Genomic DNA, 12,270 nt, shown 5'->3' with positions numbered 1-12,270 from the left:
TTTTTTTTTCTACTGAACATGTCATGTAAGATCAAATATAAATTGAAGTTTCTTTCTAAAGAACATCTATTCCTCAGGAAAAATAGTGGAGAATGTCCTTAAAAATCCAGTTCTTTCATCTTGAATTACATTTTTTGTTGTTCTGTATTGTTTAAACAAAAAAAAAAACAGACTTTTTAAAAGAGAAGTTTCAGGTTCACAGCAAAATTGATGTCATGTAGTTGGAATCATATAGTCTGTACCCTTTTCAGATTGGCTGCTTTCACTTAGCAGTTCTCACTTAAGGCTATTCCATGTTTTCATGGCACTCATTTCTTTTTAGAGTTGACTAATATTGCATTGTCTAGATGTTCTACAGTTTGTTTATTCACCTACTAAAGGCACATTGTTGCTGTCAACTTTTGGCAATTCTGAACAGAGCTGCTTTAAACACCCTGTGCAGATTTTTGAGTGGAGGTACGGTTTCAACTCATTTGGGTGAATATCAAGGAGTGAAGTTGCTGGTAAGAGTATATTTAGTTTTGTAACAAACTGTCAAAATGTTTTCCAAAGTGGCTGTACCATTTTTGCATCCCCACCAGCTATGAACGAGGGTTCCTGTTGCTCCACATCCTTGGCAACATTAGATGTTGTCAGTGTTTTGGATTTTGGCTGTTCTGATAGGTATATTGTGCTATCTTGTTTTGATTTGCAATTTCCTAATGACGTATGATGTTGAACATCTTTTCATATGCTTATTTATAATCTGTATCTTCTTTGGTGAGATGTCTATTCAGGTCTTTTGCCCAGTTTTAAATTTCAGTTGTTCATTTTCTTATTGGTGAGTTTTAATTGTTTATTTTGTATACTTTTGGATAACAGTCCTTTATCTAAAGATATGCCTTTTGAGTATATTTTTTCTCCCAGTCTTTAGCTTATCTTCTCATTCTTTTGAGAATTACTTTATTTCGAATAACAAAGTGTTGGACACATCTATGAAAAGCCCTCCATCAGTGCCAGTTTTTCATGGTTGTAGAGGCTACCTGACAGATTTGTTTTAAAACAAATTAAAGTGATTAAACACATTTAGTAATTATTCTTAGGGATATGTCAAGTGTTGTGAACAAACCTTGTAAAGAGCTCCTAATGAGCAGTATGTAGATGGTTGTTATCACAAATATGTACTTGTGGTATAAATGGGGAAAAACACCATCCCAGTGTTTTATAAATGAGTACATGGAGCTTGGATAAAAATTCCAGGCTGCATTTCATGTGGGATCAAAAAGTTCTGATTTTCAAACCACAGTGGTGGAAGTAAAGCTAACATTCTAGACTACTGGGTTGCATGGGTAAAAGGTGGCTCTCCTGACAGTGGTGATAAAGGTATATATAAAAGCTGGAATGAAATGGTTTCGTGATATGGTAAAGATAATAAGTGTGATGGTTCAGGTGGTTTTTGTTTGCTTGTTTCCAAATTCTTTTTGTTGTTACCTCTTACTTGAGGCCACCTCTCATTTGTAGTTGCCTGATTTTGACATATGTAGTATATTTTAGGAATTTATTATTTCCCAGTAGATAATGGGACATTGTGCTTAATTACTTCTTGTATGTGGGATACTATCTGCTTGAGAGTATTGATTGAGGGGAACATAGCACTCACAGCCTTCTTTTATGCTACTTTTTGGTTTCATTTTGAGAGATTTTCTTCATTAAGATACCCTTTGGTGAACTCTAAATTCTTGAATCAAACATTTAAATTGTACTCCTGTTGTTATATAGGATATTGTACCTGTGGATGCATCTTATGAAGTAAAAGAACTATATGTGCCAGAAAATAAACTTCATTTGGCAAAAACAGATGCGGAAACATTACCAGCACTGAAAATTAACAAAGTAAGTTCTTTGTTTTTTTTCACACCAAGTGATACAGCCTTTTGTACTGTAGTTTGTTAAATTTGTGATTTACAGCAATATTTGAGGCCCGGGGTGGTATTAGCTGGGGGGCAAAGATGTTGTAGTATATATCACAATTTCTAAGGGTGGGGAATGTGTTTAATTTGTACAACCACGTTCCCAAATTACTATGATTTTGATTTGCTTTGAGTAATATTTATTTATTTTGAAGTATCAAAGAACAAATATTATATGAGATTTTTAGGCATATCAGAAATAATGTGTCCTAAAAGGTCAAGAAATACTAATCCATAGTTATTAAGTAAACATTCTCCCCTTCAGACATGTTTTCTAATCCCTTGCCAAAACTTGACTCTCTCCATCTTATATTGTTAAGAATAATTTTATTGTGTATCTTAGCTCTGATGATATCATTAGCTGTCTTTCCCAATACAACTGCTTAGTTAATCATGATGAGAATGGAAACTATAATTTATCATTTTCAAATCTTAGTGAATTTTAAGTTGTATAATTTATGTATACTTTTAAAAAAGGGAGATTAAAAGTAAGTATTTGGACTAGAAGCTAGATTCCCCATCCTTTCTTTTAATATAGTAAAAACCCAAAATACCCAGGGAAGTGCCACATCTGAAAGTAAGGAGAAAGGAAAACAAAACAAAACTTCTAGGCTTGAAGAAAGACTCTTTAAGTCATTACCGAAATCCCTGATGGGAGTAAATTATATTGGTGCACTTTGTGTGTGTGATTGGGTCTCTGACCAGAAACCAGGACATCCCAGGGAGTGACAAGAAGGGAGAACTACAGAGCAGAGCAGCCCAGGAAGTGAACTCTTACAAAAGAATAACAGAATTTGTTGCTTACAGACTGCATGGAGTGAATACACGCAGATAAAGGCAGAGAGAAGAAGAAGGAGAATGAATGACTAAAAATTTACATGTCAGATTCTAGAATCCAGAAAGACAGTAGATTTTTCTAAATGGAATGTTTTTTCAATTCATTGGTTCTCAAATTTCTTCAGTTGGCAGAGCATCTGGAAGGCACACTGCCATTCTTTGTACCTCCTCACATGCCCTGTTTCTAAGTGTGGTAGCATTGGAGTTAGGGCTTCAATATAGGAATTTTGAGAGGACACAGACTTTCAACCCCTAACAGATACCATCTAGAACTGAATTCCAGTAGAAACAAGTAGTAGCCACCATCAGAGGTTTTGGAAAAAAAAATTTCTCCATGAATACAGATTTTTTCCTGTGAATTGAAGCAGGAGAATACTTTACCAGTATTTGATTTTGCAGTGGAACACATTGACACACATACTCTGGGAGTAAAGAGTAGGCTGCATTTTACTGCATGCCACTCGGCCAGGTGCTTTATTTTCTCATTGGAGAGCCACTGCTGTATGCCCAGTTAAAAAATGAGCATATCCAGCTTACATTAACGATAAGTACGTTGTTCATTGGTCCTTTAACTTTCTGTTGGGATATGCTAGAAATCTCAAAGTTCAAGAAATAATAGTCTTGCAAAATGCAGAGTACTCTGTCATGGGTAAAAGAGACTTTTCTTGGAAAATATTTTATTTAAATTTTCTCCTTTTTTTTGGAGACAGAGTCTCGCTGTGTTGCCCAGGCTGGAGTACAGTGGCTTCCTTTTTTTTTTTTTTCTTAACAAGACCACAGAACAGAAGGTACTTAATTCTATACACCTTTTTTTTAGAATACAGAGAATATAGTACTTTATGGTCACTTTTTTGTGAGTCACTTGATGGACCAAGGCTCTTCTTATTTATTGTATGTCAAGTGACCTCAGCCAATATTTCCCTTTTGAAGTTTAAATGGTCTTAGCTGGCCAGTGGGGCGATGCCTGTGTCTTTCCAACAAGAGTTTGTTAATCTTGGAAAGATTCCTTGCTTCCTGGCTCAGCAAGATGTTCCAGGCTCACTTTGTACCTTCTAGTCCTATAATTGGACTCAGCCTTTTCCCCAACCAGCCCTAGTTCCTTTTGGAGACCATAAGCTGTGTGCTTGGGTGCACTGTAGAGGTACCAAACTGTCAGATGAAATGCAGCTTTACAGATAAAGTCGAAGTCTTCTTGTGAAATGATGATGCCATCATTTTACATTTCCCTGATGATTTATGAGAACAACCATCTTTTGCATACATTTATTGGTCATTTGAGTTTCCTTGTCTCCCAATGACTTTTTTTTTTTTTTTTCTGAGACATAGTCTCAGTCTACTGCCCAGGCTGGAGTGCGGTGGCGTGATCTCAGCTCACTGCAACCTCTGCCTACTGGGCTCAAGCGATTCCCGGCTCAAGCGATTCTCATGCCTCAGCCTCCCAAGTAGCTGGGACTGCAGACATGCACCACCACACCTGGCTAATTGTATTTTTAGTAGAGACTGAGTTTCATCATGTTGGCTAGGCTAGTCTTGAGCTCCTGATGTCAGGTGATCTGCCTGCTTTGGTCTCCAAAGTGCTGGATTACAGGAGTGAGCCACCTCATCTGGCCGTAAAGTTTCTCTTGGTTAAGGACAGTGGTTATCGAAGTGTTAGATCATCACTGTTAGCATTTTCTGGGAACATTTTAGAAATACAGATTCTTGGTCTCCACAGCAAGCTGACTGAATCAGAAACTCTGCAGGTGAAGCAATCATCATTTTAGCAAGCTTTCCAGGGGTTTGAGGTAAAGGTTGAGAACCATGAGTTTAGGAGAGGCTGTCCTTATTAGAAATACTTGGAGGCCTAATGTTATTTAAATTTAATAGGAGAAGGAAATATTTTCCTAGTGCCCTTATTCTTTGTTAGTTTGGTATAATCTATACTCATCCTTACACTATTTGTTTCCATTGCTTTCAAAATTAAATTCCTGAAGATCATCACTGCTTTTGCTCATATATACATGCAATAGAAAATTTTGCTTTACTTTCAAATTTACTAGGTGGATATGCAGTGGGTGCAGGTTTTGGCAGAAGGTTGGGCAACCCCATTGAATGGCTTTATGAGAGAGAGGGAGTACTTGCAGTGCCTTCATTTTGATTGTCTTCTGGATGGTAAGACATTTTACATTCAAAATTATATTATATATGGCAGAGAAATTACATAATTGCAGAGATTTGTCACTGTTTACAAATAGTAGTAGGGTAACATCGTAGTAGAGGTAGCATTATAAGACTAAGTTATATCAGTACCGAATGCTTTATTTAAGTGAATCGTGATACCTCATTTTTGTTTTTCCCTTTCCTGACTCTTATTTATTTTAGAGAGAGAGGGAAATCTGGGGATCAGGACTGAGGATGGATTGTAAAACACATACAGTTATTCTATGCTGTTTTTGCCTGATCACTGTGGAAAGCTGCTTCCCACTCGGGGCATATATGTGCTGCTTTTTGTGGTACTGAAGCTCATGCTTGAGCCTTCTAATGAGGAATTGTGGAGTCCTAGTTAAGAAATTCTGAAATATGTGGCTAAAAATGTGGTCGTTTCTATTCTTTTAAAACATTAGCAAAAAATGGTCAAAGAAATTGATGTTGGCTAGGCGCGGTGGCTCACGCCTGTAATCTCAGCACTTTGAGAGGCTGAGATGAGTGGATCACCAGAGGGGAGTGGATCACCTGAGGTCAGGAGTTCAAGACCAACTTGGCCAACATGGTGAAACCCCGTCTCTAGTAAAAATACAAAACTTAGCTAGGCGTGGTGGTTTGTGCTTCTAATCCCAGCTACTTGGGAGGCTGAGGCAGGAGAATCGCTTGAATCTAGGAAGTGGAGGGTGTGGTGAGCCAAGATCATGGTGCCACTGTACTCTAGCCTGGACGAAAGGACGAGACTGTCTCAAAAAAAAAAAAAAAAAAAAAGATGTCCAACATATTATCATTATAATCCAGCAGACTTTAATTTTGTGTTGTATACTGTTGGTAAGATTAATTTACTACCTTATGAAAATATTTTTAAATGTCACAGAACCCTACTATAATTGCTACCAAGTTTTTTTGTTTTGTGACTTCTTTTAACTGGGTGGTAAAACAGATATTAGAAAACATAATTCCTAATCATTCTTCTCAAGAAACTTTATCACAAGAACATAAAGATTAAATACTGCATTTTGATTTTCTTCCTTGGAACTAATTGCAGAGTCTTGTGGGCTACCTCCTTTATAATGATTTAGTCTTGGGCTTGGTGCAAATCCACCTATTCATTTTCCATGTTACACTTTACCTACTGGTAGTAATTTAAAAAGCAGCCAAGCAGTTATCATTACTCTCATTGACATCTTTTGTTCAAAGAAGATATGCCATGGTGTCCAAAAATACGATTTCTTTAGTATATAAATAGTCCAAATATGAATATGAGAGCACATTTTGTTTTTCTAACCTACAGATGAGGAGTAGAAAAAGGATTTTTACAGCTTGCAAGATTGCATGCTGAGACTGTGCCTTTAGTATCACTGACAACACATTTTGGTTTAAATGCAACCATTACTGTCTTTATTTCTTGGTTGGTGATAGCTGATATCAGTTTGAATTTGACTGTGTTAAAAAAAGACTTTTTGGATAGTTCTGTCTTCCTATCTCAAGGATACTCAAGTATACTTAATCAACTTGTCACATAAATTGTAGTTATTATGTCATCCTGTTATCAACAAGGATTTAAGTTTTTCCTGAAAAGACCCAGAAACGTAGCTCTTTGTCTGCTTTGTATATTGGAAAATTGGAAGTGCACAATATATATTTGGTGATTTTAGGCCTAACCAGCTGATTCTTTCTTGTTAAATAGTTTGTTTTACTTATGTAATTCTATACCAAAATGTACCCAAAGACAATTTGATTCTTTTAATTTTTGCTGTTCTTTTTTTTTTTTAACTTCTGAGCTCATTGCTTATTGTCTCTGTTCCTTGTAGCTTGTTCTGTCTTTCGTTTTTCTGTGCCAGGTACCAGTTGAATACTGTCACTGGACCCACAGCCTTTTATTATTTGAAAAGTGTCCCCTGAAGTGAAAGGTGGATCTAAGTAAAGCCTGTTGAGTAATCCAAGCTGTGTGTTTCATGTTCTTTTGTGCTCTGCAGGAGGTGTCATTAACTTGTCAGTACCTATAGTTCTGACTGCTACTCATGAAGATAAAGAGAGGCTGGATGGCTGTACAGCATTTGCTCTGATGTATGAGGGCCGCCGTGTGGCCATTCTTCGTAATCCAGAGTTTTTTGAGCACAGGAAAGAGGAGCGCTGTGCCAGACAGTGGGGAACAACATGCAAGAACCACCCCTACATTAAGGTGCTGAAAAAAACTCGCTGCATTTTATCTTTTTTTGCCAGTGATGTTTGTGCTGAAATGTGGGCATTTTCTGTGTATTGACTTTTCATTGGAATTATTAATATCTTGCAGAATAGAGATTGGACCTTAGATTAGTGTGATGAGTGTTTATGCTCTTGTCATTTTGGTCCAGATAAATATTTATTCAGCAAACATATTTTAAATCTCTATTTAAAATATAGAGAGCTAGGTGCTGATGCTGGGAATGCAGGGCCAGGGACACCACCGGCACAGTGTTTCAGCTCTTGGAGTATACAGTCTTGTCGTATGCCTAGGCATGTACTTATAATGAGCATGTGAGGTAGAGGCTAAGGGAGCCTTCACCAGGGTGGTTTGATGTGAAAGCAGTGAAATATAATTTCTCATCAAAGTACCTCATTTATTTTATGTGTATGTTGTATGTGAAATGTTATTGAAGTCAGATTTCTGTCAGTTGTTAGGTGTGTTAAGGTAGACTGAGAAAGAAGCTGGGCGTGTTGTTGGCACATAAGCCAAAGCCTCATGGGGAAAAGGAGGGCTGGAGCTGCCTTGTGAAGATGAACAGGTCCTGGAGGGTAATAGCTCCTCCTTTCAGATGCAGGAAAAGAAAGTAGTAAAATTGTAAGAAATTTGAGGTGGTGTGGAGATTGGAAGGCATGAATTTGTATCTAACTCAATGATCATTAATTCTTCAAAAGGTTAGGATTGGAGAACACAGAGTGTGGGGTGACCGAGGGCTACAAATTGTTCTGTTAATCAATGTACAATAATAATGAAAAGAATGTTTTTGTTACTTGAAAAGGTATAATTATTCACATTGCTTTTGTTTGCCTTTCATATGTACAGATAGTTATTTCACAAGTTTTCTGGGAAATCACAAAATCGATTCTAATTTTATAGCATTTCTAATGTCAATTTAGTTGATAAGTCAGATTTACCTCATTTAAGATGAGAGTAGCCTATAATGACTGTATTTAGCTTATATGAGAGAAATGTTTTTACTTATTTTGATCTCCGTTTCCATTAAATTTTTTTTTTCTTCCTATTAGATGGTTATGGAACAAGGAGATTGGCTGATTGGAGGAGATCTTCAAGTCTTGGATCGAGTTTATTGGAATGATGGTCTTGATCAGTATCGTCTTACTCCTACTGAGCTAAAGCAGAAATTTAAAGATATGAATGCTGGTAAGACATGGATTTAATTATCTAATAGAGGTTGGCTTGGAAAGAAAGTTCTAGAAGATTTTTTCTAGTGCTTACTAAAATGTAAAACAATGATGAGTACAGGTAAATATAGCAGTGGAATATGTAAAGAAAGGTAGTCAATCAAAACTAACCTGTGTAGTTTCATTATAGTGGTATAACTTGATTTGACATTATTTTGAATACTCTGGAAGCTAGATGCTAATATAGAATTTACCTTTCATTTATTATAAAACTCACATGTTAAAGCTGAATGGAACTATAGAATATTATTTGAATAATTCACTCATATAAATATGCTTTATATGTCAGAATGTTTTACGTGACATATATATATACACACACATATATATGAATGTCATATATCTCAGAATGTTTTATGTGACATTCATATATTGGAAGTGCACAGTGTATATTTGGTGATGTATCATAGCGAATAATGATATATGAGCATTGTATCATACCATTGTACCAATGAAACATGACCATGATTTAAACAATAGAGAAAGTTGTTTAAAGCAAAAATTAAAAGAAACAACACTGTGTGTAGAAATAATTCTCAAAACAATTCATCAACTGTCTTTGGGTACAAATTTTTGGTATAGAATTATAGAAGTAAAAGAAACTTAACAAGGAAGAATCAGCTGGTTAAGCCTAACATCACCAAATATACACTGTGTACTTCCAATATATGAATGTCCTGTATCGCAGCAAATAATGGAACAATGGAACTTTTATCATGTTCACTTCATTTAAAAAATGTTGGCCGGGCGCGGTGGCTCAAGCCTGTAATCCCAGCACTTTGGGAGGCCGAGACGGGCGGATCACGAGGTCAGGAGATCGAGACCATCCTGGCTAACACGGTGAAACCCCGTCTCTACTAAAAATACAAAAAAAAAAAAAAAAAAAAAAACTAGCCGGGTGAGGTGGCGGGCGCCTGTAGTCCCAGCTACTCGGGAGGCTGAGGCAGGAGAATGGCGTAAACCCGGGAGGCGGGGCTTGCAGTGAGCTGAGATCCGGCCACTGCACTCCAGACCGGGCGACAGAGCAAGACTCCATCTCAAAAAAAAAAAAAAAAAAAAAAAAAATGTTTGTGGATCTTTATATGCCAGTATGCCATGTGCTGAGGATCCATAAATAAGTACTCTAGGAGCTTATGGTATAGAAGAGAGAGACATTAAACAATAACAGAAAAAGTTGTTTAAGAGGAGAATACAGAAGCTGCAGATGCTGTTCTTTATAATACTGCTTTCTATATTATAAAGCACTCCAGGACAGGATTTTTATATCAAACTTCCTGCTATTAGGTCTTTGACACAGAGGTGGGTAAATGATGTGCTTACCTTGATGCACCCATATTCTTTCTATACCTGCAAATTGAAGATTCTGTATCAGGGAACAGCATTCACTGTAGATTTGGGAGGCTTTTTTAAGCCTTAAAATTTGAAGCATCCTGCAGTTGTGCTCCTAATTAATTCCCACCCACTGCAGAGATGGTTTGGCCCTAAGCACTGGTGCTGCTCTCTTTCATATTTTCTGTGTAGAAATCAGATGGATGTGACTGAGGAAGGGCAGGTGAATGTGTTTGCCTTTTTGGGGTATATAGCTGGCCACCAAGCCATGTTTGTGAACCAGAAACCCTCATTCCAAGCAACTGCAGAACAACTGGGAAAGAGCAGACATTTCGTTTGTGTTTGTGTTAGTGTCGGCGAACTCCAGAATGCTCCTGGTAGGCATTCAGAGTTCTGTGTTCAGACTCTGCATCACCACCTAGCAGTTATGTGTTTGTGGGGAAATTACTTTTCTCTCTAAGGCTCATGGACAGTTGATGAGGATATTGATGGTACCTAAAGCATAACATTTTACTTTAAAAAGTGAAATGAGATAAGATGTGTAAGGGACTTTAAACAGTACTGTATGTAGTAGGAGATTAAGTTGTTGATATGGTTTGGCTGTCCTCCCAAATCTCATCTTGAATTGTAGTTCCCATAATCCCCATCGGTCATAGGAGGGACCCAGTGGGAGGTAATTGAATCATAGGGGTTGTTTGCCCCGTGACAGTAAGTTCTCAAAAGGTCTGATGGTTTTATAAGGGGCTTCCCCTTTTGCCTGGTTCTCATTCTCTCTCCTGCCACCATGTGAAGAAGGACGTGTTTGCTTCCCCTTCCACCATGATTGTAAGTTTCCTGAGGCATCCTCAGCTGTGTGGAACTGTGAGTCAATTAAACCTTTTTTCTTTATAAATTACCCGGTCTCGGGCATTTCCTCAGAGCAGCATGGTAATACAGGTGCCTTAATTTTTGTTGTGTGAACTGAAGCTAGACTTTATTCATGTGAAGGTTAGAACAAGAATATCTGTTTATACCTAAGCTCTGCTGTAGACTGCTGAAATTTGAAGTGTTATGAACTTAATAAAATGGGTTAAGAACTGGAGGCCTCAGATGGGCCACCCACTCTTCAGTGCTCCATAGTTCCTACCTAGTCTGCTTAACTCATTCACATTTCTTTCTTGGCTCCTTTAGGGTTTTTGAGTGTGGGATCCCTTTTTACCCTTTTATACTTTACTCCTGAATTTGAAGCAAATATTTGGCTTAAATTACTCATACAGAAACTTCCTTGAGTGCTGTACTTGGTGCTGCCTGTATAACAGCTCATTTCTCTTATTTTTTGCTAGCATGTTTTAGGCCCAATATACAGGAATGAATAATGACTGATATAAGTTAATAATGATGTCCCACTCTTTTTTTATCAGTGTGTGATTTAAGGGTCAGTACATTAAGTCATTTCTGGCCATTGAGCTCTAAGGAAGAGGGTTTTCAGGAAAGATTCTCTTTCCGACAGTTTGGCTTATGCCAAACAAATTCTGTTTTTTCCACCCCTCTCTTTCTTCCTGTTTTGGATGTTTGGAGTTCCTGCAACAATTTTATATTCATGAAAATTCCAAATATGCTAACTTTGTCCTTATACTGTGAGTTTATCATCCAACCAGGGAGTCATTTATCTCCAGATTTCTTATTCAAAGAGATAGCATATATTCAAATTATTTAAGATACTTCTAGTTGGGTGTTCTGTGATTTGCAACCAGAAGCATCTGGTAGTTTATTATCTGTACTCTTCCGTTTTCTGCTGGTGAACAGAAACGTTTAATGGAGGACTTGCTGTGACCATGTTATTTAAATTTTTGCCAAAATTTGAATTCATATCTGGAACTGATGTTAGTAAATTAGTTGTTGGCATTGTTGAAAGGGTCTTATCAAGGAATTATTCATAATTAGGGACTTTCATATTACATCTGTTTTGCACTCTTCTTTGTGAGCCAAGCATTTTAAGTCATTTAGAGAATGTGTTGCATAATGAATGATTGCAACTTTGTTTAAAGTAGCTGAGAGCCAGTTATTAGCCTTACATCAGACAACACAAATTGGAGTGTTATTTTATTTTTCCATTTTTATACTGAGGCAAATAAGCAACAGACCAAGGAGTTTACTTTGTAGTTCTTGTTCACTCTTTTAGGAAGCCAATAACAAGTCAGTTCTGATGTGTTCAGGGGAGAGAAAGCAGGGAATTTATTTATTTATTTTCTTAATCTAGGATTTCTTTTCTTACCTCTTCCTCCTCCTCCTCCCCTCATCTTAGAAGTACTTTGATTACCACATCTGGGCTACTGTCCTGTGCACAGCACTATCAGTGTGACTGTTCTTAGACCACTCTGTAGCTGGGAAGGATTGAGAAGTCTTTAATACCCACATCGGTGATTGCAAGGTGATACATTTCCAGATGGCAAGTTCTTTGAATTACCGATGATTGACCAATGTCCTGGAGGGGAAGAATGTATTTCACTTATGCCAAGTCAGAGCCTGTTAGTGTTTATTAAACATAGAATATTGGCGTCCTGCT

General features: G+C 37.2%; 1 protein-coding gene across 1 annotated transcript in view; it reads left to right on the top strand.

Annotated features, from left to right (window-relative positions):
* Positions 1–12,270, top strand: part of PAPSS1 (3'-phosphoadenosine 5'-phosphosulfate synthase 1) — a 103,969-nt gene that overhangs the window by 53,047 nt on the left and 38,652 nt on the right. Inside the window, exons 6-9 of the mRNA XM_033214941.1 lie at positions 1,759–1,872; positions 4,826–4,937; positions 6,947–7,152; positions 8,220–8,355. Coding sequence (XP_033070832.1) covers positions 1,759–1,872; positions 4,826–4,937; positions 6,947–7,152; positions 8,220–8,355 — 568 coding nt within the window. The remainder of the gene's footprint in view (positions 1–1,758; positions 1,873–4,825; positions 4,938–6,946; positions 7,153–8,219; positions 8,356–12,270) is intronic.

The sequence above is a fragment of the Trachypithecus francoisi genome, unplaced genomic scaffold, assembly GCF_009764315.1.
Source record: "Trachypithecus francoisi isolate TF-2019V2 unplaced genomic scaffold, Tfra_2.0 Lachesis_group1, whole genome shotgun sequence".
Taxonomy (NCBI): domain Eukaryota; kingdom Metazoa; phylum Chordata; class Mammalia; order Primates; family Cercopithecidae; genus Trachypithecus; species Trachypithecus francoisi.
This window is presented reverse-complemented; position numbering and strand designations above follow the sequence as displayed.